The following is a 27,645-nucleotide window of genomic DNA, read 5'->3' as shown; positions in this document are numbered from 1 at the left end:
TGGAAAAAATACCCGAGTGCGGAACCCTCAGTGCGCGAGTCTGACTCGCACTTGGCCGTTTTTTTAGTATGCAATCACCTCTAGTAAGTATCTATAACCGACCCACTTCAATCGAATTTTCAGTTGTTATAAAGGGAAAAAATCTGAGTATTGATACTTGTGGACTTAGAGTCAGCGCGTGCCAGACCTTCGTTATTTTATAAAAGCTGAATTTTTCTGCGTATTGTACCGACACAGGAAGGGACAATCAGCGAATATGAAGTTTGGATCATGGTGGCTTTTGGAGAAAACAGTTAATAACGGTGTAAAAATCATACCTAAGTTTTAAGTTTAATTTTTTTTTATTTTCTTCCTAATAGTATAAGAAACCACGTCATGCATTGCCAGACACTTAGTGTCGTTAAACTTTAAGAGAAAAAATATGAAGAAATTAGACTTTATACTTTGACGTAAGATTTTTTACACCTTTATTACCTGTTATCTCCCAAAGCCACCATGATCCAAACTTCATAGTCGCTAATTGTTCCTCCTTGTATTGGGGACAATAGGCAGATAAACTTTCAACTTTTATAAATTAAAGAAGGTCTGGCACGCGCTGGCTCCCTCTCTATTGTGTGCTATAGTTCTAATAATCTACCACTTATCGATATTCTTATCAGAAACAATGATAATATCAATCGCCTTGATTAAAACTATTGTCGACTAGCTGACCCGACCCGGCTTCGCACGGGTGTTCCTACCTATTCCATAGATATTATAATGTGTTATATTACAATCAATAAAACTGTAACTGAACGACTTTGTACGTTAAATTTGAATCGGAGGAAATATTGTATTATTATCGACATAGCGATTTTTTTAATTTTGTCTGTCTGTCTTTTTGTGCGCGCTTCACGCTGAAACTATTGAACGGGTTTGAACACAACTCCGTATAAGTACATATAGCTAATAGTAATAATAAATCATAGGATCATTTCTATCCCGGAAATCAATAAGGCTCTTTCAGGATTGGGAATGATTTTTTTTTATATGTATTACTCCATATAAGTGTGCCAAGTGTATTATTTTTGAAGTATTCGGTAGTTTCAGCGCAATACTTGCACAGAAAAACATACAGATAGACAAAAATGAAAAAAAACGGTTTTGGACTCTATACCTAAATATAAAAACAAGCCCTGCCTCGCTGACTGACTCATTCTCGCCCAGCCCAAACTCTTGGACTTAGGATGTATACAAGGAATAAGACCGGATTCCGGTCTAAACCATAATTATTATATTATGATTAAAATTTTCAAAATACATACATATATTTTATGTACATAAATCGTCCACATACCTACAGTTTTATTATAAGTTAAGATAGCTGTCCGTTTGTTATTGACGGAATATTGGTAGTAGAACACAAAGATCACTACGTGTAGAACATAAAATAACCTGTACGGGTACCTACTTATATCATACTTACATAGTTAATATTTATTAAGATGTGCAAGAATGGTATTGAAACCATTGAACGATGCAAAATCTCTTAGATAGTTACTAGGAATTTCATATTTATTAAATAAGTAATTGTGATTGAATAAGTGTGGCCGCGTTCAATGGAATCCCGAAGAAAACATAGAGCTAAAAGAAAAAAGTTTTCTTTATCGGTAAGTGCTAAGTGCTATTTTATTGACTTTAGTATCTACTGAATCCTATTCTGTTACTGTTTTATAACAAGATAAAGTTGAAAACTAAAACCCGACTGCGATCGTCTTAATAAACGCTGAAATATTATAGTAAAATTGTTATTCTGTCGCTTGGTATATTTTAATGTTGTAGTACATTTATATTTATGAACTCAAAATTTTCTCCTCTTTCATTTGACACCCCATTCGATACAATAGCAAAAAAAAAAATTTTTTTGAGAACCCCTTTTTTTTTCATGTAACATCCGTTTGGTCAATTTTTTTCGTATACAATGTAGCCTATGTCACCCGAACCCTTCCGACAAATCGATTGACACCTCATTCATCAAAATCGACCCAGTAGTTTAGGCGATACGGTGGAACACACAGATTCTGGATACAAACATACATACCCACATACATACATACATAGACTGCTAAAATCATAACCCTTCCTGTTAGTTTTGCCGCAATTGGGTAAAAATAGCAGCTGGTATGAACTGGATACGACAGACCATATCAGCCAATTGCGCTGGGTAAGCTACGTTGATCCACCTCGGTAATTGGATAGGTAACTTGACTAATTATATGGTCGCTTTGCTTCCTCGGTGTCTTAAAGAGCATGTTAAGGCACCAGTCCCATATCACTGACAGCCTGTATTACTAAAATTAATAAATAATCACAATTGAATTATTATTATTACCATACATGGGTCAAATTGAAACTTTTAAGAATCAAATAGGTACCTCCTTAAAAATAGTTTAGCGTTACGTATATTTATGCAATTCTTGAAGCCTTGTAAATCATACAAAATTTTAGATCAAGAATGAAAACAAAACTAATGGTTTTTTAATAATCGTGGATTAAGAGAAAAATAATTTAACTTTAGTTGAGAGAAAATAATTAATTAAAGTTTGTGAGAAAATTGAGTTTTCATTGGAAAATTTGACAGTCTTGATTTTGATTTTTAAGGTTCTGTAATCTGTACCACAAAAGGAAAAAAACCAGCCAAGTGCGAGTCAGATGTGCATACTGAGGGTTCCGTACTCGGGTATTTTTTCCGATATTTTGCACGATAAATGAAAAACTATTATGCATAAACATTTATAAAAATTTGTTTTAGAATATACAGGTATAGTTACACTTGGTATAGTTATCTTACTTTGAAATTTGAAACAAATTTTCATTTTTTCTAATGACTTAACCACAAATTCACGGTTTTCGGATTTATTCCTTGGTATTTTAGCTATCGAACATATTTGCATTATACAGTCGACTCTTTTACTTTCATATCCAAACCTTTAATTTGATATAGTTCAATTTTAACTATGCGCTTCATAAGAATTATTCACTCAGCGGGCAATGGTGAAAGCTATGCTGAGTTTTTCTATGTGATCAAATCAAAAATGAGGAGATCCGTAGGAGGAACAGACTAACCGACATAGCACAACATGTTGCAAAGCTGAATTGGATATGGAAATTGATAGATGTTGTGGCCCCAAAGCTGAAATAGCGACCTCGCCACCGGAGCTGAGGGCGTAACTTGCAAAGACCCCTCACTAGGTGGACAGACGACATCAAACGAGTAGCTGGGAGCCGATATATTCAGGCAACGCAAGATCATGGTGGTGGAAGTCTCTATAGCTATACCTACTCTTTGATTTTCCACTATATAAATAAAAAATCTAATCTAGGTATCTCTGTACCGTGAAAGTCTGTTAATAATGGAGGGATGTATGAGCCATTAAATGGTAATTCACAGATATTACGTTTTCATATTATTTATGCCTAATGTTTTATGTTTGCTTAATTTATGCGTAAGCTAGATAATCTTTGGGGGTGCTGGGATGAAGCACGTAGGCGTTAGGAGGCTCCCCCGAGCGTTATAAATAAGATAAGCTAGTTATTGACTTAAGCTAGAAGTAGGAAAATTAATTGTTTTCTTACAATTATCTGGGCTTGGGTTATATTTGCCTGAGATAAAAAATCTATGTAATTATTTCATTCTCATGATTTTATTATAAATATTCGACGTCTACAATTAAAACGATTTTCTTTGGATTTAATTCGTCACCATCTCTTGCTTATTTTTCCGATGTGGTCGTCCATTTTTCCTAATTGGATTTAGTGCCTTGAAAAGTAAGGATTAGTAAGTAGTTTGAATGATAGATAAAACCTTGTGCGTATGATCGTTAGTATCAACTCTTGAACTCTTGCGCTGGGAACCAAATCATAGGTTTGTTCATGTGCAAAAGAGAATTTCGGAAAATAGGTACATAAGTAGATACATAGTGATACCCATAAAGGGGGTAGCAGTCTATGGTAACTGGTAAGCGAGGCTAAGGGTCTGCGGACGCATGCGTGGAGTCCGCCTCGGGCGTGCGACGGACGAACGCGGCAGAACACGGTCACGCTTGCGTGTGTCGCCATCGATCCACGTTTCGCGCTCCGGAACCTCTTCGGTCGCCGTCAATTCGGCGTTCCGCCTCACCATGCAGCCTCCGCCTAGAAAGGTGAGTAAATCCCCATTCACTACTGATAATTAGTGACAATAGAAACTTAAACGACGTGCGCTACCATATCCAAGCCTGAAGCAATGCTGTACCTGCGTTTCATACTAATGCCATCGTATCGCTTTGTCAATGAATAATCTCAAATGCGCCAATATTTCCGCTTGAGGCTCGAATGAAAGAAGCTTTGATATTATATAACTCACAGTTACTCACATGTTCGTTTTAACAGTTACAAAGTATCTATTGGTCAGTGTCGAGATCAATGATCTTAGATTAAGTAATTGGTCCATTCGTTGAATAGGAGATGCTGTTCTAGTATGGAGTGTAATCGCTAACATATTGATACGTGTGTGCAGATCAATATTATTTTTTAGTTAGACTTATTCTGAACTAAAGTTGACACCTTGTGACTGCTCATTAAGATAAGAACGAGTAGATAGGCAAAACTTGAGCATCCCTTGATTCTTTATGCAATTATAGATAGTTGATGTATGCATTAAATCGACTTACGATTCATAAATTCAGTTTATTCGATTGTTGATATTGGTTTCAGTCTAGTTTTAATGCGGTTTTAACGTCGTGGCCGCTTTGGATTGTAATTAAACTTGCATGGTTCAACATTCGTGATTAAACTTTGATGATCGCTGTGATTAAAACTTATTTTATACAAAAATTATAACATTCTAAATTTATAAATTTTATGACTTTAGCTATTGTTTGACTTTCTAGTTACTTTTATACTCTGTATCTGAGTATTTATTTCTGTATTTAAAGCTTACTTAAAATATTATATGTATGCAATCTATAGCGAATAATAACAACATATAATAAATTTAGAGCCTCGATAGCTCAACGGTTGAGGAGCGGACTGAATTCCGAAAGGTCGGCGGTTCAAACCCCACCCCTTGCACAAGCTTTACGCTTGATTGGAGGGGGAAGGGGAGTATTAGTCATGATTAGCATGGCTAATATTATTCTAAAAGAATATATTTATATACATATATTACTAATAGAAACTAAGACTGGTCTCTATCTGGTAGAAATAGGACACTATGGTTATTATTATACGAGTATATTACTACCTGATACCCGGTATGCGTTGCAATGTTAGTAACACATACCTGTTGTGTGTTGAGATACTAAGTCAGGAACTATAAGTAAGAACCTACATATAATTAGTATCAGCTACAACTGAAATCCATACTAATATTATAAATGCGAAAGTGTGTCTGTCTGTCTGTCTGCTATGTTTTCACGGCCCAACCGCTGAACCGATTTTAATGAAATTCGGTACAGACTTGGGATACATCCCGGGGAAGGACATAGGCTACTTTCTATCCCGGAAAATCAAAGAGTTCCTAAGGGATTTAAAAAATCGAAATCCACGCGGGCGAAGCCGCGGGGATCCCCTAGTAATAAATAAATGTTTTAACTGAATCGGATGAATGATGCATATTGCATAGGCAAGAGCGAACGCACGAACGAACGAACACATAATACTTAGGTATCTATGGGTTATGTACATGTTATCGAAATTCAAATACCCATTTCGAAATCTTTTGTCTGTCTATATTTATCCAAGTTAATCTACAAAACGACTGAATTTTCGCACACAGGTATTGGACTACAAGGAAGTAATTCATGCTACACATATTTTAATTTCAAGTTTTCCTAAGAATTCGTCGTTGTGCTGCGTTATCATCTATGTTTGTATGTGCCGCTTAAAGAAATATGCTGGAAAACGCATGCCATACAAAATGAGATTTGTTTTTGTGCCGATTCGAAGCACCCCACTGAGCTTACCAGGAAATAAAATTGACACTTTATGTCAAATGGTCTTCGTGTTGACACTATGTTGCCAGATGATTTCTCATTAACATTTAGTTCCGAATACGCTCACATGACGCTAACAGCGCCATAATGGTGAAAATGAATTTGCTTCAAAAACGGGTCGGCTATCACAGGTCCAACGTGTAAGTGCGTTATGTGTGTTCAGAGTTAGACTCAGACACAGATTTGTTCGGCAGGGATCAGTGTATTCTATGGTGAAAAGTTTTTTTAGGTCAACTAGTGTGGCGTAATTTAAGGCTCTGAGAACGATGAGTCCTGAGTCACGACTGGAGTGTCATTAAGGACCTCATTAGTTTCTTTCATTGAAATGCCTACTCCTCTCAAGTCTCATTTCGTTATCTACTATACGTAATTACTAACATACAATACGAACATCCCCTACATATATAAAAATCACGAACGAGGAAGTATATTTGTGTTACATTATTGATATAATAGCACTACAATTTAAAATTACAATTAAGCTAAATATTCATCAATAGTAACAATATCGCTAATTAAAATTTTTTTTCAAACTTCTTTCTCTTTAGGTACAATGGAACATGTTTTAAAATATAGAATCTTCTTTTCAGAGTAACTATACGAAGTTTCTGAAGAATCTCCATGCGGAGCAAATTGCGAAGCTCCACGCTAAGAATCAACACGAATGTGATTTGTTAGAAGATCTACGCACTTACACTATCAAACGCTCGGCCATTGAAAAGTCATATTCCGAAGTAAGTTATATATATATTTATTATAATATAGTTATATAATTTGACAAAAAATGGTAGTTAGTGGGCACTGCCGTGACTGCCGATAAAAGCAAAAACTAAAACTATGAAATAATAGTGGTTTTTTGAATTTCCAAAAATTAAAAAAAAAAATTGTAACTTTCAAAAATTAAAAGTCATAGCATGAGTCATAGTTGGTAAATTTTCGTTCTTGCATCTTTAGGAACTCCAAGTACTAAAAATTGACCCCTATTAGCATGTCGGTGACGCGTCCTTAAATTTTTTAGCCATGCCAAAACCGTCCAAAGCGCCTAAAGAAGATTTCGCTTCAATAATGTAAATGGTTTGGTCGTCTGAAACGATGATCAGCCGGATATAGACTTCTCGATAAAGTGGTCAGCGACTCGCTTAATATTATGCGACCTTTTTTGTTACAAGTAAGAGGTCTCCCAACGCTGCTTTTCTGTGATAGGGTCACTACTTCACCACACTGCAAATTGGGATGCCAATATCCATCTGTTGCACATTTATAAATAAATAAATTTCACATATTTTATAAAATTAGTATGGATAAAGTAGACGACATTTCGAAAAAAAAAACCATGTAATGTAACAATGAATAGTGAATACTCTGTATTGACGGCGGTTCCACAGAATGTTAAACAATTTGCAAAATTATAAAGTCGTTTCACTCCTGAATTTATTTGACAAGGGTATGCGATTTATTATTCAACTGTTTAAATATTCTAGTATTTTAATATTCTAGTGTTTGGATTTCTACGATTTGATACCAAGTGTCCATCAAATGTCCGAAATTCTAAACTCAGATCTTTACCCTTTACGTCACCCAGGCATTAACAGAACTGTATGCCTATTAGAGAGAAAGCCAGCGCGCGCCAGATCTTCGTCATTTTATATAAGCTGAAAGTTTCTCTGTATATTTTCCCCAACACAGTGAAGAACGATTGGTTAAGTTTGGATCATGGTGGCTTTGGAAGATAATAGGTATAAAGATCTAAAAAAATCTTACGTCCAAGTATGTAGTCAATTTTTTATTTTTATTTTCTTTGGCACATGTAGAATTAAAAAACATGTCATGCATTGCCAGACATATATATAGTATATACACCTTATATTTTGACGTCAGATTTTTATACCTTTATTACCTGTTATCTACCAAAGCCTTCATGATCCAAACTTTATAGTTGCTGATCGTTCCTGCGCATACGCATAGAATACGCAGAGAAACTTTCAGCTTTAAGAAAATAACTTGTCTGGCACGCGCTAGCTTTTAGTCCTTAGTGTCAATAGGCTATTCGTAACAATTTCAAAATGTTGACAAAAATATTTGGACGTCAAACAATAATAACAGGTAAATGTTGAAATAGTATCGTGGCGTTTTTCTTTCGTATTTTAACAGGGCTCTATCCGTCACTTACTCCATACAATCGTAGTTCCAATTTAATTTGAATATTAAGCAACCGAAGTCCATGAAATTTTGCAGACATATTCTAGAAACTAATATCTGTCTGTGCCTGTGCTGTTTTAGATTTTTCTAAAAATATGTAGTTTTAAAATTACAGGGGCCTAAAGATTTGTATGTGAATTTTTAAGACCGTGTCACTTTAAAACCGAATATTTTAACGGAAATCTGGAAAACCACAGGCATAGATATTAGTTTCTAGAATATGTCTGCAAAATTTCATGGACTTTGGTTGCTTAATATTCTAATGAAATCGGAACTACGTTTGTATGGAGCGAGTGACGGAGAGACCCCTCTTAATCAAGAAACTGGAAAATGTTGCAAGTTTTAATGTGTGCAATTTGGTACATATCTGAAGGAAACTCTTTTGTCCCCAGGCCTTGCTGAAAATATCATCGGCATATCTGAATAAGAAAATACCAAACATTCCTGATTTGAAGGTAGATGGTGCGGAAGAAAAATGGTTGGTACATACATTTATTATTTTGAAATTGCCTAGTATCGTTAGTCGTTATCACAATAACTTTAGTCTTTCTTTTATTTTTTCAATTTTGAAAATCCGGTTTTATAATGATCTTTATATTTAATAACAAGTGTACAAATTAAAAATTTATAACACCCCCGACAAGTGAAGGTTACAGTAACTAGAAAAGAGCTGATAACTTTCAAACGGCTGAACCGATTTTCTTGGATTATAGCTAAGAACACTCTCGATCAAGCCATCTTTCAAACAAAAAAAAACAAAATTAAAATCGGTTCATTAGCTTAGGCGCTACGGTGCCACAGACAGATACACAGATACACAGACACACAGATACACAGATCCACACGTCAAACTTATAACATCCCTCTTTTTGGGTCGGGGGTTAAAAATGAATATACAGACGTCGTCGGGTAGCGTCATTAAACTTCCACGTGTGTTGTTTTTGCCTATAATAAATAAGACCTACGCGTGTTCAACTCACAATACATCCATAATTTATATAACACCACAGTGCTAATATAATAAAATTTATCCACACTAATCAAAATATTATAACAAGTTATTTTTAGCTCAAGTATCAGCACTGGCTTTAGAGAATTACTTTACTTAGTTTAAAATTATCCTATTTTTTTCCTAAAATTATCCTATTATCATATTTTAAAGTGGGATCAAACGATTAGCGGGAGCATCATAATATTGTATTATACGAGTAGGTCGCATCAAAAACTACGCGTAGACGCGTGTGCGGCGTAGGCCGCGTAGCCCGCCGTAAGTCGCGTAGGCTGAATTCGGCGTAGCACTCCCTGAGTTAATTTACCATGAAGCTTTGCTATGCGATCGTACATTATTACATTTGCTTTCAAAGGAGTTTTAAGGTGGATGCGACGGTTCTGCCCGCGAAATTCAAATTTAATTTGGTTTTTCGCAATTTGTAAACTAATACGACAAAGTATGCTTATGGCACTTGAATTGCGCCAATGGCACTTGGCAGTATCATCCTCATAGGTTTATATTAAATTCTTTACTTGAAAGGGTCCAGTTTTTAGAAATTAGCTATAGTATAGACTAGTTTGTGAGTCAATAATACCCTTAAATTTAGTTGCGATCAGAATCATACTCATGATACGCTAATTATTTACCTAGGCATTATTTGTATAGGAACATGTGGAACGTCTGGCGCACAGTGTTGGAGGAGAACGAGAAACTCGCCCGCGCAAGACTCGCAGCAGTCGAAGTGTTCCAGCAGCAAATCGCTGACGAAGCGAAACTTTTGCGACAGCACAAGCTTAACGTCGCAAAGAAGGTATGTTAAAAAGATTATCCTATTGTTTTCTCTTTCAAATTCTTTCTTTTCGATGAAGTTTATTAATATTTTTATCCCGGCAAACTGCTTTTATGCCAATCATACGTTTGAAAACTACTCCATGCATTTTTTAAAGCTATAGCCGTTATAAGATTCAGTTTTCCATATCGTTGTAGTTTTTCGCCAATCAAAAACCCAAAAAATATTTTTATTTCTGAACCTGTCGAACTAGCCCAGTTTGAAAGCAGTGTTCATGCAGAAATACCCTCTCTGAACTCCATACTTATAGATTTGAACGTGTGTTTTGTTACAAAAACTTTAACAACTTTTAGAAGATAAGGACAATAAAGGATACCTTGATGAAAATCTCTTGGCTTACATGATATTTACGATTTGCAATTTTGGTTTTATATTCACTTATTTTAAAAATATACTGTTAATATTTTCTTTTCTATTCACATTAATAAATTAATATAAATAGAAATAATAAGAAGTGTCTAGGGATATAAAAAATATCTTTACATATATTGTAGAGGGGTTCCAATCACAATATTCACAACATCCACAAATACTATAAATACTGAAATATAAAAATTACAAAACATTAAAAAATATTTTTATTTTACCTAGCGATTCTAACGAATTTTTTCATTATTTATACGAAACAGTGCACAGACTCCCTGGCCCAAGCACATAAAGAGCTACAGCTAACAGTTTCGGATATTGACAAAACCAAAAAACTCTATTTCGATGAAGAACACACAGCACATGACGTCCGAGACAAGGCTAAAGATATCGAAGAAAAGTGAGTATAACGTTTTAATAAGAAATGGAATGCATATTTTTTGTTTCATGTGATAAAATTATATTAAAATTATTTATTTTTATGACAAACATATGGCATTTACAATCATCGATTCAAAAAGTAGATTCTGTTGAGAGGAGCCGGCAAGAAACCCAGTAGTATTATTATATTAATATAACATATCATTATACTTACGTTTGATTTACTTATGCAGGTTGAAAAAGAAAAAGGGGTCATTCTTTCAATCAATCACATCGTTGCAAAAAAACAGTGCCAAAGTATCATCTCGTAGAGACCAGTTGGAGGAGAAATCGACCGGAGCGAGAAATGATTATCTCCTGAGTATTTCCGCTGCGAATGCTCATCAGGTTAATATATTATCATCAATGGAAAAGTTTTTTTAATTAAATTAATTTTTTAATTTATTTTTTAATTAATTAACAATTGAAATAAAATATGAATGAACCGTCAAAGTATCTCGAGCAACAAATGAAAAAGTTATGGAACTTTAAAGTTGCGCTTGCAAGAATAATTTTAAGAAATTAAAAATAATAAATACTACCAATAATAATTAAAAAAAAAAGCAGTAGTACGTAAACTAACTTAATGCGTTGAAATAACTAAAATTAAATAATTATTTTCTCAGTCATTTATGAATGGATTTCAAAACAAATCATGCATTTGTTAGTTTTGCTCTATATGTTTATTTCATAGTATTAAATAGTGATAATAAGTTCATTTAAGATAAATACTATATATTATAGTAATTTATCTTTTTTTAGTTTTTAAGTTTAGTCTTTATTTTAGTATATATAGTTTTTTATTTTTAATATAACCGTCTAGAGCTCTTGACTTATTTCACATATTACTTTAATTTTCCAGACTCGGTATTTTCTTATCGAACTACAATCGTGCATGCAAGGCATGGAAGCGGCTGTATATGAAAAAGTTTCCGAATTTCTTACGCTGATGGGTCGTACTGAATTACTGACCTGTTCAGCTACACAACACTCTTTTGGCAAAATTAGAGATCAAGCACAACAACTAACACGAGAATACAATCTGCAGTGCTTGTACCTGTATTACCCCGTGCTAAAACAACACATTCAAGTTAGTAAAAGTTTCCTTAAAATGTTTACTATATTTTTTAAGAAAAGACAACTACCTTCAATATGTCAAAATTTCTTTAATAATATGTGTGACCTCTAAATCTTAAATTTAAATTATTGCTGATCGTCGAAAAGTAACCCTGTATATACTAATCTTATTGTCGCTTAAGTGCTAACACCACGTAAGTGGAAATTAGCAATTTTTTTGCACAGTGAAAAAACTTGCTATTCCAGAGGTTTGGGTTGTTATGGATACGGTGCAGTTGCTTTTAATTCCTTTACCAGGCCAAACAGGCCAGTCAGAAACAAGAAAACGCCCAACGTGGAACTTGTTGGGCGTCTTGGGACTGGCCGAAACGACGCATCTCTCGATTCTCTAGCGAATGGCTTCGAATTGTTAAAACCATCGAAAAATTACTTACGTGGTGTCACAACTTAAACAACGTTAAATCTTGTTCTGCCATATTATTTACTTTTTAATTATCCTGATTAGTATGAGTTTGAGCCATGCGACAACGACCCGGTGGACACAGTCACCATGGACCAGGAGAGCGTGTCACAAACTCTAGCGCAAGAAGCTCGACGATGGGCAACCCGAGTAGTAAGGGAAACGGCTTTGGTGAGGGATGCTACTCGTAAACTACACCTGTACCAAGCCATGCGAGATGCAGGACAAAAGGTGAGTAATAACAAGATTACAGAAGAAAATTGTAAGATTAGACATTTATTTGTATACAAATAATGCAAGTACCTCAGAGGAAAATCAAGCGTTGTAGAACGTTGTTAATTTTCATTCATTTATTTTTATATAATTATTTACATAAGAATATAATTACATGGATTCTTACTTCTTAGCCTTTAAATCTGGTCGTCTGTCTTACAAATTCAACAATTGACAATCAAAAAATATACAATGGTTCTTATTTTTAAATGATTTGAGTTATTAGAGTAAGAACTTTGAGGTACAACCGCGCATCTATGATAGTAGCTATATAACCTCATTTATCTGACACAGTTTGTTCTTTAGGTCGATCCAAATGATCCAAATGGACCTGAACTGGAAGTACGCATGGACGAACTGAGATCAAATATCAGGCGTTCTGAAACATCAAAAGTTAAATATGAGGCTAGGTTAGAGTGCCTACGGAATAGTGGAGCGCCTGTTGACGAATGGTTAAAAGAAATCGACTTGCTTGCAGTACAGGAAACCCTGCCCCGAAGCAGCAGTCTCCTAAGCATTCGAACTGATGCATCAGGTGCAGCTGTGAGTATTTGATAACTTACTACAGGAAAATCAATAGCGAAATACAATAAGTTACATAGATACTGGTTACAGAAAGATGGCCAATTACAGATTTATTCGGAAACAAGTGTAAATTAAAAATTTATAACAACCCCGACAAGTGAAGGTTACAGTAATAGCTAGAAAAGAGCTGATATCTCTCAAACGGTTGAACCGATTTTCTTGGGTTACAGCTAAAAATACTCTCGATCAAACCACCTTTCAAACAAAAAAGATTAAATTAAAATCGGTTCATTAGTTTAGGAGCTACGATGCCTCAGACAGATACGCAGATACACACGTCAATTTTATAACTAGCTAGCTAGCTTTAAGTTTTACTATAACACGTTGTAGATACTACCTTTACAACAAAGTCTCAATCACTAATTATTGCATTTAATTTGAAATGTACATATGTTGGTAACTTATGACGTCTTACGAACACGTGTCGCGGCTCCATTCGATTACATATTCTTGGACTTTCGTTGTGTCCACGTTCTCTGTATAATTAACTAGCGCCGTAATTATTGGGCCTATTAAAGTGACATCGTAACTTATATGTTCCTATCCGCCCATATAGCTGCAACATTCATATTTCTAACCCCATTTGTTGCGGCGTAGACCGGAACGCCGACCGCGGGCGTGGGCTAACCTGATTGGTCCACGTATCTAGCTGAGTGTCGTTAACTTCAAAACGTCAATCGAAGAGACATTTTTTTATAATAACATCGTTGTTTTTGATTTCGCATACTTGTAATTGCTAATTTGTCGTTTTATTTAATCTAAATATCAAAGAGGCATGAGGTCTTTTTCTTCAAACATCCACGCGCGAACACCATTAATGTCACTCAGGTGTCTGTCTGTCTGTCTCTCCGCGTGTCACAAGTATCTAGCTCGTAGATGAAATGAGTTACAAACCTGAAATTTTGATATTTGGTGAAGTCCGTTGACAGTTTTTATTTCTAATTTTATCTTTATTATTAGCTGACCTACCCCGGTTTTGCTCGGGTAGAAGTTTTGAAAATCCTTTACTTTAAAGAGAAAATTTACCTACTTGCAAAATATCAAATTCTTAGATCTCAAACATATTAAGATAATATACATACTATATAAATAGAAGGTTAATATGTTACATACATGTCTAAGTAGGGACTTCCAACTAAGACACAATGCCCTACCTCGTAGTAATACCACCTTCAATGATGGGAAGCAGGACACATTGACAGCTCTCATACATTACTATTTAAGTGAACTAGATTGAAACTATTGCTAAAGGAAGAATCTATCCCTTAAAACCAAGGGTATATCACTCGTATATAAATAAAGGTAATATTACACATAAGTATTCCATTATTTCATTTTATTAACCCCCGACCTAAAAATCTGTCTGTGGCATCGTAGCTCCTAAACTAATGAACCGATTTTAATTTAGTTTGTTTTGTTTGAAAGGTGGCTTGATCGAGAGTGTTTTTAACTATGATTCAAGAAAATCGGTTCAGCCGTTTGAAAGTTATCAGCTCTTTTCGAGTTATTGTAACCTTCACTTGTCGGGGGTGTTATAAATTTTTAATTTACACTTGTTTCTAATAACTATTTTGCTGCTCTATGAGCGAGAGTGGATTTCATACGCCATGTTAAATGAACGTAACAATTTTTGGTTCAAAGCCATTCCCTTGAATAAATAGTACGTTCACACTTCACAGGTCAGTCATCGTGATCTTTTATATGTAAAGATTTATTATTAACGATACGATGTATATAATCAGGATCAGCCGAGCTCGGATTCATTTTACGATAGCGATAACACTGAAGGCGAAGCGCCAACCACATCAGCCGTGGCCGGTACTTCCGGAGGACACCAGCGCACGACATCTGGATCATCTCAACCTGAAGACGAGCATGATGAAGACGAAGACGGTATCTAATGCAAAAATTATCTTTTTTGTTGACCGGGGAGGGAGAGGGGGATATCTCCTTAAACGAACGAACCCAATCTCCTGGGGGAAAAGTCGGATTATGCGGCACTGCTATCCACTAAAACCCTCGCAGTGTCTTCCATCAGCACATGATGAGAGGCTCCATGAAACATTGAAAGCTTGCACCGTAAATGCAATGCGCAAGCGAATGAAAAAATTACCTGTCAATTTATTTTTACAGTTACATCCAGACCTTCAATTTTAATATAAGCATTGCTCATTTTACAGTCGTCGTTGCTATTATATATTCTGTGACCATGGTACTGGTAGTGACTATTTATCTGTTTTTAGCTGCATTAGAAGAAGAACACATGCGCATTGATCAACTCACAGTCGGGTGGGATGATCCTACCCAGGTGAGCTGGGGTGAGACGGAGCCTGAAGCGACCGCGCCTACTACAGAACCACCTGCAGCACCATTATACAAATGCACCGCTTTGTACTCTTATACAGTGAGTTTTATTTTTAATTTAATCGCATGAATAAATAAAATATTGTGAAAGCCGGTTCATGATAAAAAATTTGAACCCGTATAACGAAGAATCCCTATTTTTATCGTGATAAAAACTACCCTATACCTATATATATATTATACATATAACCCGGAGTATCAGCTACCACTGTACCAAATTTCTATAAAAAACACTGTAAAAAAAAATAGATAATATTTTACTTTTATAGGCCCAAAATCCAGATGAACTGTCAATAATCGAGAACGAACAATTGGAGGTAGTTGGGGAGGGCGATGGTGACGGTTGGCTTCGCGCACGGAACTATCGAGGCGAAGAAGGCTATGTGCCTCATAACTATCTGGACGTTGATAGAGAACAGGTCAATATACATATTTTCTTAAATTAATATTAACTATGCCCGCGACTTCGTTCGCTTGGATGTAGGTTAAATAGAATTTTTTTCTATGCTTTTTGGCTGAAAGATTTTTTCATTATTACTTTCCAGTTGCGACGACTATACGGAACATGTCCCAAAAATAAAAATAAATATGTGAAAAATTGATATTCTTTTTCCTTTTTAAAATTATCTAAATATTTTTGGATCTAAAAGTAAACTTCCTCTTGCAGGCAACTAGTGCTCCGGGACTGGTGGCGCAGATATCATTTTCATCCGTGGATTATACAGTGGAAGGGGAAGATGCAGATGTCGTACAGTCGCCAGACCAAATCTCGGTTATTTCTGCTCCCGTCGCCAAGCCTGAAGAACCTAAAGCTGAGGAAACACCGAAGATCGAGACTGAAGCAAAACCTGAAAGCTTACCAACTCTCGGATATTGTTTCTCTTTGTATGACTATGACGCTGAAGCTGCTGATGAGCTAAATCTCGAGGAAGGACAGGTCCGTTATTATAGTAAAGTTCCCGTTTTTCTATATTTCCACTTGTATATTATATTTCTGTTCAGACATTTAGAAGTTATGGTGAACTAAATAAACTCACATTTGTAAACCCTGTAAACATTTCTTTTTTTTCATAGTCGTGTGATAAGAGCGAAGAGAGTAAGTATAAAAAAACTTTTCTTGTTTAGATCATCCGTATTGTGTCTCGCGACGCCCACGGTGTGGACGATGGCTGGTGGCGCGGAGAGGCTAATGGCGTCATCGGAAACTTTCCCTCACTTATCGTCGAAGAGTGCGATGAGGTATATTACACCACATTTCAGTTATATTTTACTCTAGCTGACATATGAACCCGGGTTTCTTACCAGAATGCTAAAACGCTTGACGGTCTTTTCTTATCTTTGGGTGGTAATAGTGGCCGCAGTAGCTGCTTTTATCTCGTGTCCCGTATTTTAAATTAAATTATCATTGGAAACCAAACTAGGGAAAGGTGTTTCTGTGTTCCTTTGTCCTGAGTTCGTAAAGGAATACATTCCTACAGGAGATTTGGAAGGTTATACACGTTGATTACTTTTGTCATAGAATGGTGAACCACTTAGCGGCGGTGAAGATGATTGGACTCCACCGGATTCTGCCCCACCAGTCTTCGCTTCCCCGCCTGAATCTCCAACTAACGATTTTAATGACGAAAGTAAGTATTGTCTATTAAATGTTCTGTACTACACCATTTCTTCTCCTTCTTTGCACTGGTCTTTCGTGCCTTGGCAACTTCATTGGCTTTAGAGCCAGTACAAAGTTTTCAGAGGTGATTGGTAAAAGCTGAGTAAAGTCTTATTTCTGCATTACCTGTGTGTGTATATTAAATTAGACTGAACAAAAGTGGGATTTTTAAAATGTCTATTTTACCAAAAACCTCCCTAAACCCTACGGGCTCTAGGCCAACACTTTCTAATCAATTCTTTATCGGTCAAGCGTTTTGTATCCGATTGAAATCGGGAGTGAAGTTGTCTCCGTGCGGATTCCATATTATTATGTCGGTGTCTTGCAACGCAGTTAACATAAATCTCTCTAATGTACCTATTGTAAAAATATTATATTTTGTATAGTTGCCATATGAGCAATTACTGCGATTAAATAGGCGATAGATAAGCTTTTTGGCTGATTGGGTTACTGTTTGCCATTTTAATTCCCAATTGGCATGGTACATTTTATTGGAATTACCGTATTTAATGGCACGTTTGAGAATCGTTTACTAAGTAGCTATTCGTAACATAAAACGCTGTGTATCTTAGGTTCATCTTACATCGCCATAAATGCATGATAATATTGCACGACCATGTTAGTTGTAAACATTGTAATTTGTTGGCAACAGTTATTAGAACTGTATTTCAAAATTATCTGGATATTTGAAGCGATGAATTTCTAATAATACCTAGTTACATATACATTTTGGCAATCATAATCATAAAAACCTGTTTATAAAAAAGTTTTTAAGGGTTGATTTCTTAAGAAAAATGGATTTATACCATACATTTATACATTGGATACCAAATTGAAATGATCTATATTATGAATGGCGATATTACAAATTATTAGATAGAATATAGGCTGAACCATCTAATTATAGGAAATAATGGGCCAATTTTTTTATTTTTTTAAGAAAAGCAAAGTCTTATTGTAGGAATACCGAATATTTCTGTTCCTTCCAACTAGTAAATTTGTATCTACTTGTATACGATTTTTTTTATGCTCTACATAGGTAAAACATTGAAAGTCTTAAGAATAGAAAAAACAAATGATTAAAATTAAACAAAATTACTTTTATTTGCCTTTAAAGTAGTTTTTTATTAGATTTTTGCACTTTTTAATAATAATTTAGATCTTATTTGAATACCTGTCAAAGTTGAATCGGGAAAAGTTCATTTTAACGCAGTCTTCTGCGGTAATGATATAACATTTAAGTAATCCTATATTTTTGGGATTGCGAGCATATAAACTTTAAGTCCTAAGTTAGGACTACAAGCTCAAATGGTCAAATAAAATCTTTAGACAATTGCATTGTGATGCTGATCTGCAATAGTTGGTGTATTATCGGGAGATCCGGGGTTCCATCCCGAGCACGCACCTCTACTGTTTCAGAATATTACGTATCAAGCAATTGAATATCACTTTCTTTAACGGCTAAGGAAAATTTGAGGAAAATGGGGAAACCTGCTTGCCTGACAGTTCTCCATAGTATTCTCAAAGGTGTGTGAAGTCTGCCAATGCGTACTTGGCCAGCAGCGTGGTAGATCCTGGCCAAACACTTCTCTTTCTAAGACGAAACCCGGGCTCAGTAATGAATGACCGATTACATATTCGGTGACATATAATATATATAAAAAAAAATCGCAACTACTTACCTACCTAATCTATTCCGAAATATTTGATTCTTAGAACTTTCAGTGTTACCCACCCCACGTATACGTACTTTCGATAAAACTGATATATATATATTGCACGACAGGGTGAGATGGCAACCGGGGTGGAGACGCCCCGCACACCCGCACAGCCCTCGCGTTAGCCCGCTGCGGGTGAGTGGGGCGTCTCCCCGCCTCATACCCCCATTTCCATCTCAACCTGTCGCGTACTATAGTGGTATCTGTTTGAGTACTTGTCTAAACTTATTCATGTAACTTTGAAATAGAATTGTTTTTTGTTCCAAATTGACCCTATATCTATGAACGATGGCGGCTGAAAAAGTTGCCAACTGGGTTTCAGCCGCCAAAACATTATTTTGTTTTAATATTTTTAAACAATATAAACTAATATGTAGGTATATATGTATAAGTATGAAGATTTCTAAGTTATTATTGTTATTATTGTTGTAAGTATATTTTTTATTTTATGTATTATATTATGTGGCAGAAATTATCAGTGTAATTAAAGGATTTTTCATAATATATCTTGACAAACCTCATCGCAGTATTCTCATACAATTCCTTATAGCATTGCCAGTTAGTTATCTAGATTTCCGTAAAATGAAATAGGATATATTATGTACCCTAAACTAGGTACCACAGTAGTTAAAAATCAAAGAGTATATAAAATATTAGAGAAGTCGATAGAAAGCCAAATTACATTGGCTCAATTTAGCAAATAAACGAATTGAAGTGTCACATACCTGGCAACATTTTAATTATTTATCCCTTAGTTGAATTATTTACCGTTCAGTTGAATTACCTACTTACCCCCTATTCCTGGACGCTGCCAGTGATCTTCAATGAAAACAACAATACTAAGAACGCGGCACCGCCCGCTGATCCACCGCCGCCTCCTCCGCTCAACATGGGAGATTCTATGGACAGTCAACCTGACTTCAGCTTTAATCTAGAACTTAGTAGAACCCACCACGATCAGTATGACACACAGTTCTCAGCGTCACCGACCTCAGCGACTCCACCTGTCACCATTGTCGGTAAGTACTAAGTAAAATAGATAGGGTCACAAAATCTCGGTTAGAGCGAACAACTATGACACTTACATCAAAACAGAGAGCATTTTTGTATTAAATATAGCTATGGGGTCTCGTAATAAATATTAACTAAATACATTTTTTTTTTCATATTCATTAGAATTTCAGTAATTAGATAAGTACATGTTCGCTCCAATTCAATGATTGTGGCCCAAACTCTCTGACGAACCAGTTGGCTTCTTTAACTTAAATGAATATCTAATGATTGTAATATTCCATACTTATTAGTAAAAATTGTAAATCAAAGGTTTTTTTTATTTAAAGTAACTTATACAATACTTTACACTAACGTACCTACATGTATTTGTTAATAAAAAAATCAATAAAAAATAATTTTAGATCAAAATTAATCAATCGCTCCAATATTTATCATCCCACAAATTACAAAACAAAGGCTTTCCGCCAAGTTTGTCTGTCTGTGCGCGCTAATCCTATAAACTATTTTGCGAGGAAAAGGTGTTTAATTTTTAAAAGGTTCAGTGAGAATTGACGCACATTATGATGTAATTAACTGCCGATTAAATCCACAATAATTCAGTCAGATTTCCTGATGAACTGCGTAAACCGTTGAAAATATAATTATTCTTTTAAAAATAAATCAAAGAGTTCGCAACGCTATAAATTTATTTTGTAAGATAAATCATAATAAGCAAAAACATCGACAGATTTTCGACTGCATTTAAAATTGTAAGAAATTCAACTGAAAATCTGTGGGTTTTTCGAGCAGTAATGGACGGTCGCCTTCAGTTCGCATTTAATAATTGGAAATGAATTCCTTTTCATGCTTCAGTCGATGAGGTTGTCGCTGATATGTTTGAGGAGGAGGTTTGGCTTTTATTACACTATATTTTTAACACCTTTATGATTTATGGTCCGAGTGTCCGCAGGAAGTATTAAAGGGATGCTCGATGAAAGCTGAAAGTTGGCTAATGGCTATCGCTAAACTAGATCTGTTAGCCGAATTGCGGCACGTTTGCGAGTTATATAAGTTTTTAACATTTCATTGTTTGTCTGATACATGTCTGTTTTTTAATCCCGGCGACGAAAATAACGTTTCGTGTGTTTTTTACGACTCTTTAATAGTGATGTGGTGCAATCGATACTTACCGATAAATATTTGTAGGATTTCTTTTCAAATGTGTATGAGACAACAAAACGTGTTGACAATACTTCCAAATCAAATTAAATAAGTATGGCTTGGTTCTGAATTAATTGATTCCCACACAATATTTTTGAAAAATTCATTAGATGAATTATTTGTTGTGTAGTTGAACCTACCTGTAGTTGAATATGTGGCAGGGTTTTCAAAGTTAATTTTAGAAAATGACAAAGAAATCTCGTAAAAATTGAAACTGCAGAATAACTGATTCATGTCTCATAGAAGATGTTATAGCGATGGCAGATGACTACGTGAAAATACTGGTCACTTCCATCCAAAATTTAAAAATAGGAACCCAACACGTAGCTACTAAACAAACCTGCTATCTGGCACTGGAAGGTCTAGTGAGAGTACCACTATACCCACTTTCAGACTGTAATCTACAGAGCGTAATTAACTTTACTCAAAGGCACATCTAGACTGAGTGAATTCAAGATAGGGTCTAAGATTTGTCTTAGCCTCGGCGTCGATCAACCATCTCCACAAAATTTCCCACGGGCTCTCGAACCAAATTCCGCTTGGAGGCCTTCAGTGTGTAACATATGAGCTTGTAGATGCCTCTTATATTTTATGTGATTCAACCTTTTATAATAATTCAAGCGATCGGACACAAAGTGGTAATTACGTCAATAATTTTCCTTCCGGAAGACCAGTAGGTATGCATTGCTATTTACTGACCTTATATTTTCATGACATTAAAAGGTACACGTTAATATCATGGTCCAGCTTTTTCATAGACATTTCAGAAAATGCCTTGTTAAGTATACGTGTATTATCTAAGAAAACCAAATTTCTGTTTTCTTGTATTTCATTGCATTTCATGATTTTAGGGCAACGGGAAGTACCCTATAGAGTATAGGTTTTGTTTTATTTGTGAGTGTCAAAATATGCGGCACTTTTATTGCGTTGAGTTAGAAACTTGTTTTTTTCAGCTTGAAGGGATTATCGTAGACAAGTACCTATTTGATATTAATTTCAACTTGATAACTCCACGCATTCCTGTGAAAAAGAGACAGACAGACGGATAACAAAGTGATATGAGGGTACCTTTTTTCCATTTTAGGTACAAACCCCTAAAATTAAAACCCTAGAATGAAACAAACTTAAGAAGCTTAAATACATATACCTATTGTAATCTATACTAATAAATAAAATTGGAGTGTCTGTCTGTAATTTCGAAATAACTACCTCATATTAAGCTCATGTGGTTATTTGAACGATACCAACACTGAATCACACGTTTTTTAAATTTTTGTCTGTCTGTCTGTCTGTCTGTCTGTCTGTTTGACGGGGTTTTCACAGACAAGTAGAGAATTGACCAGGGAGTAACATAGGCTACTTTTTTAACCGACTTTCAAAAAGGGAGTTGTGTTTTTCTACCTATGTACACCGAAATCTCCAAGATTTCTGAACCGATTTGCGTCATTTCTTTTTTAATCGACAGAGGAACTTCGCGACATTGTTTCATAAAAAATTTGGAGTCCAACTCCTCAATCCTGATGCTGCAGGGGATCTGACCAATCCACGCGGGCGAAGCTGCGGGCATCAGCTAGTATAATATAAATTACTATATTATCATATTATGCGAATTGCTTATTATACTTCTAGGTCTATACCAGCTGCTGTTGTATATTATTACGTCATTTAGCATTTGTGACCGATCGTCTGGAGTCTCGAACGGTTATGCTGTGTGTTTCACCGCTTGAATTGTGCTAATAACTATATATAAGTACCTATCTTAGTTATATAATTTGTGTGTAATATTATTAAATGTGAAATAAATCTTTACCTCTTTAACATAATTTAACTGAATGGATAAAATATATGTAAAACAGTCTTGAACAAATATTTGTACCTTATTAATCGGTTATACATTATAAATAACGAACAAGCTGTTTTTAACTCTTGAGGACTTTTTTATAATATCTTTAACAAAAAAATTTGAAGTACTTCAACATCTCGATATCATCACCAGCATGACGGCTTCATTTGCATGGAAACAGCTGTTAGAGAATTTATTTAGTTATAATTATTATCATACATACTTGACATCTTGATATGCAGAGAATAAATTATAATAGTAGCATAAAAGATGTATTAAGAGTTTTACTTTCGATTGGGTTAGGTAACCTATGGGTTTGAATGCGACAAGAATGTACTCGTAAAAGTTTATAACGAATAGCAACATAATACCTCGTTATGCTTAGAAATGAGAACTACAGTTCTTAAAACAATGTTTTGTTACCAGGAAGTGGAGGAGTTGCCCCCCGCCCCGAAGCCGAAGCCTGCGCCACCACAAGTTGAAATAACAAAGGAAGATTGCGGGCTAGGTGTAGCGCAGATCGTGATCACCGCAGCCACCCCCATGATGGAGGAGCCGGAGCAGCCTTTCCCTCCACCCGAGCCCGAACCGCAGCCCGAACCGCAGCCCGAACCGGTGCCAGAGCCCCGACTCGAGGAGCTCGAACGCTCCGAAGACAACGAGGACGAAGAATCTTCCCTCTCCGAACAGACTGCCGTGTGCCTGCGCGATTCGGAAGAGGGTCACGCCGACTCCGCTCCCCATCCCGCTTCAAGCTCGACGGCCTCCGAAGGAGAGTCGACAGGGGCCTCGGTGGCATCGGGTCCCCCTACCGCGCCGCAGTCCCCGCCGTCCGCGCCCCGGGCTGGCCGGGCCTCCATTCCCGATGAGCTAGAACCGGCGCAACTAGCGAGGCTCACAGATCTCAAGGAATCCAACGCTTAGCTCTAAATTGCTTTTCTAATGTAGATATCATACAGACTTTGACCACAACTGTATTGGAATAACTTGTACGCATTATTTAACCTTATTATAATTTTCCTAATAACGAGACATTATAACATGTTTCAGAGTTTCCAAATCGTTTACAAAAAGACCGTTTCTCACACATGAAGTCATTTTTCAGATGAATACATAACTGTAAATAATCTGAATCTTAGGCAATAACCATCGAAACACTAGCAGGTAAGTCATAAAGCTAATATTAAAAGTTAGGTATTTGTTGGTGGTTTTGTAATTTCCAACCGATTGAATGTGGTATAATAATATTAATAATACATATTGGAGGTTGTATATTATAATCTAAAAATTAGTACAAATCCAAGATTAAAAATACTAGTTACATTTGGCTTTGTTTTCAATTGTTTACCCTGAGACATTTTTTCAAAATACCTACTAATTTCAGTTCAACCTACGTACCAACCTATTCTTACATAGTTTGTTAAAATACCTACTTTCAGATACTAGAATCATACTGTATCAAACCTAGGTAAACCTATATTATTGCTGTTCAAATGACATATTTTTATTTTATTTGTTGTAAAAACTACTTCTTGTTAAAATGTTATTATTAAATAATTTATCAATCGTTGAAAACAATTTATTATATAATATTATTTAGACAAGAAATTCGACATACAAAATAACGAGTAGGTAGGTATATAGTCTACCTATCCTGCTGTATACTTAGATACTCGTAATTGTGAAAATCATTAATTTAAGCCTTAATATTAGCATAAATGAAAATGTTAAACAACTGCCTTTTTACTACATACTCTACAAAAAATTTGGAGCCTACTCGATCGGATACTTTTTGTATTGCTATTGGTACAGTTTGTAAAATTAATCAATTAATATACTATGTAGGATAATAAATACTTGTCTCTTTCACTGATATCGGTGATCTTATATCGACTAGAAGATAGTAGGATTATGATTGTATCCGTGCTGGCTGTTGGACATATGTACTTAGGTCCCTGAGGTAGCTCCAACACTTCCTATCTAGCCCTCATTAACAGCCACATTCTGGATTAATCGCTCCAACTACTAAGCTAGGGGTACTTGGTTTGATGAAATGTGGTCTTTACTCAAGGACCTTACGATTTTAATACCTATCCATAAATTCTCCGACAACCCTGTCACAGAACACTGCCATATCAGTATGTCTCGTCGCGATAGTTACCCATTTCTTTGAGACTATGTTTCTGACTAGTTTTATAGCCTATAGCACTCAGGGATAGTGTAGTTTTTATCAGTGATGGACTTTGGAGATTCAGATTATTAGTTTCGGAGTTTCGATAGGCTAATGTAGAAAAGAAAGGCCAAGAATTCAGTAGATCTTTCCTCATTTAATGGCAAATGCTTATGTCTTTGTTTGTGGATTATCCTATCGCCATCAGTGTCCACAGATCAGACATTAGATTATTATCAAAGTCGTCAATTTTCTTACGACATAATAATTATTGGCTTTATAAAAATGCAAAGATAGTTAACTTATTGGATTGGAAGCATAGAAAACGCTATTTGATGAACCAAGAACAAATCAATACTTTTACCAAAAATATATATAAAGCTTAGCTATTCAATTATGTATATTTCTTAGAAAAAATTTAGTAGTTTTCTTCATAGCTGACTCTTACAAATTAGCAAAAACCTTGTTATTATTAAGTATTGGAATATGAAATTTTACAGCAACATGGAAAATATGCGCACTTTGAGTCTGGCAACCAATTTTAGTTAGAGGTTTCAAAATAACGTACGAACAAGATAAAGTTGAAAACTAAAACCCGACTGTGATCGTCTTAGTAAACGCTGAAATATTAAGTATAGTAAAATTGTTTTTCTGTAGCTTGGTATATTTTAATGTTGTACCTAGTACATTTGAATTTATGAACTCAGATTTTCTCTTCTTTCATTTGACATCCCACTCGATACAAACAAAATTTTGGAGCCCGCCACATTTTTTCATGTAACATTCGTTAGGTAAATTTTTTTCGTATAAAGTATAGCCTATGTCACCCGGACCTTACGATGGATCGATTGACCCCTCATTCATCAAAATCGGCCCAGTAGTTTAGGCGCTACGGTGGAACACACAGAATCTGGATAGAAACATACACACATACATACATAGACTGCTAAAATCATAACCCTTCCTTTTGGCTTTGCCGCAGTCGGGTAAAAAAAGGTTTTTATTTTCTATAGCTTTTAGAATGAGTGAGGTAAAGAAGTTCAAAGTGAGCTTTTTCGCTCGAAATTTTTGTCAGTTTTTATATCCTTTGTGTGCCTCAGTGAATGAATAATAATTGATTATGAAATATATAGTAACATATTTTAAAAATCAAATAAATAGTTAGTTATCGCCCTTTATTATTCACTAAAAGCAAACATGTCACATTCACAACGCACAGATTCAAAAAAGTATAAAAATTTCGTACAGTCCTGACCTCTTTGTAATACTCACTAAATATTATGTGAAATAAAAACTGATGAAGATATGTGATCTAAGCATTGATATTAGAGTTTATACAGATGTACTGCATATGGATTGCAAGTCGACTGCAAAATTGCAGTTGGGATTCAGTTTTGTTGCAGTTGACACAACTGCAACAAGCGGCTGCGCAGTCGGCGTGCAGTTCCCACTGAATGCCTGTAGATACCTACTATACTTAAACTGTACGCCAATTGCACGCAGTCTGCGCAGTCAGTGAGCAGTTGCGATGTGTCCACTGAAATAAAACCGCGTTCCAACTGCAATTTCACAGTCGGTTTGCAAGTCCAAATGCAGTCCGTCTGTGCAGACAGGCGAATTTAATGTAACATTTAATACACCAGTGTTCTTCATTTTTTTTATGGTATATTAAATTGTGGAGTGGGAAGCGGTCATATTAATGTAGAAATGTTGTATATATTATGTTTAGCTGGCGATGTACCTATATTATAGACTATCAAAACTGTTTAGCTGCTAAAGTTCGATGTAGGATATTTGGATAAAGTAGACCTTGCTTGTTGGTCGGAGACGAAACAAATTAATGTTTCAGTTTTTCATGAAAGTTGCCGTTACGTTGTCTTTTACATTGTTCAAATGGATTAGTAATAAAATAATCTTTCATTTGAAATAAAAATCGGTTAACTAACAGATGAGCGTATATTATTTACCATATTATATTCTCTATCATCATTAAATAACTGATGAAAGTATATGTATGTACTTCTAATACCAGGTCTGACGTTAAGTATAGATTAATGACAGGATTTGAGTTAGGCTCCACGAATACTGCGCGAGAATCGAAGCGAAACTTTCAAAGTTACCTAGATAATTGAATTTAAATCCTATTGCGTCATGTCCCCGAAGCTTCAGTATAAACGAATATGCGGCTTCAAGAACTTCGACTCTCTCGTGGTATGCTTTGAGCATTATTTTAAGAGCAAAAAATCTGCGACATTCAAAGTCATTTAGTTTTATAAAGGTACTTACTTTGACAGAAATGGCCTAAAGCTTTAAAATATTCAAACTAAGAACAGTAAATGTAAGTACCTACCTACTTTTATAGGTATTTATTGGCTTGGCTCCGACCAATTTGACGAATAGACTCGATATAATTTAGAATTCATTGTAGAACTGTTCTCTGTTTT

At 35.4% G+C, this 27,645-nt stretch overlaps 2 protein-coding genes across 3 annotated transcripts in view; one reads left to right on the top strand and one right to left on the bottom strand.

Moving 5' to 3' along the window:
* Nucleotides 1–1,409: 1,409 nt before the first annotated feature.
* On the top strand, nt 1,410–25,828 carry LOC123880398 (protein nervous wreck). Of its 2 annotated transcripts, none has more exons than XM_045928500.1 (18): nt 1,410–1,649; nt 6,605–6,748; nt 8,606–8,691; nt 9,871–10,015; nt 10,684–10,820; nt 11,035–11,188; nt 11,703–11,930; nt 12,423–12,608; nt 12,957–13,193; nt 14,978–15,128; nt 15,479–15,639; nt 15,869–16,018; nt 16,267–16,536; nt 16,725–16,838; nt 17,119–17,227; nt 19,790–19,993; nt 20,841–20,875; nt 23,458–25,828. In XM_045928500.1, exons 1-18 carry the CDS (start codon nt 1,599–1,601, stop codon nt 23,953–23,955), a joined length of 3,060 nt encoding a protein of 1,019 aa, XP_045784456.1. In that variant the 5' UTR covers nt 1,410–1,598; the 3' UTR covers nt 23,956–25,828. The 2 variants fall into 2 exon arrangements, with proteins under 2 accessions (XP_045784456.1, XP_045784455.1); XM_045928499.1 differs by lacking the exon at nt 1,410–1,649 and adding an exon at nt 3,916–4,181.
* LOC123880400 (atypical kinase COQ8B, mitochondrial) overlaps nt 19,119–27,645 on the bottom strand; it is a 20,804-nt gene continuing 12,277 nt past the window's right edge. Inside the window, exon 11 of the mRNA XM_045928505.1 lies at nt 19,119–19,169. The gene's annotated coding sequence lies outside the window, so the exon portion shown is untranslated. The remainder of the gene's footprint in view (nt 19,170–27,645) is intronic.

This window comes from Maniola jurtina, chromosome Z (genome assembly GCF_905333055.1).
Source record: "Maniola jurtina chromosome Z, ilManJurt1.1, whole genome shotgun sequence".
Lineage (NCBI taxonomy): Eukaryota > Metazoa > Arthropoda > Insecta > Lepidoptera > Nymphalidae > Maniola > Maniola jurtina.
This window is presented reverse-complemented; position numbering and strand designations above follow the sequence as displayed.

What these genes read in the sequence shown, in the direction of transcription:
- LOC123880398 (XM_045928499.1), top strand. Translation starts at nt 4,026, where the DNA reads ATGCGTGGAGTCCGCCTCGGGCGTGCGACGGACGAACGCGGCAGAACA. An exon ending in GATGGTGCGGAAGAAAAATG is followed by an intron (nt 8,692 to 9,870) that starts GTTGGTACATAC and finishes TTATTTGTATAG; the next exon opens with GAACATGTGGAACGTCTGGC. An exon ending in TCGTCGAAGAGTGCGATGAG is followed by an intron (nt 16,839 to 17,118) that starts GTATATTACACC and finishes CTTTTGTCATAG; the next exon opens with AATGGTGAACCACTTAGCGG.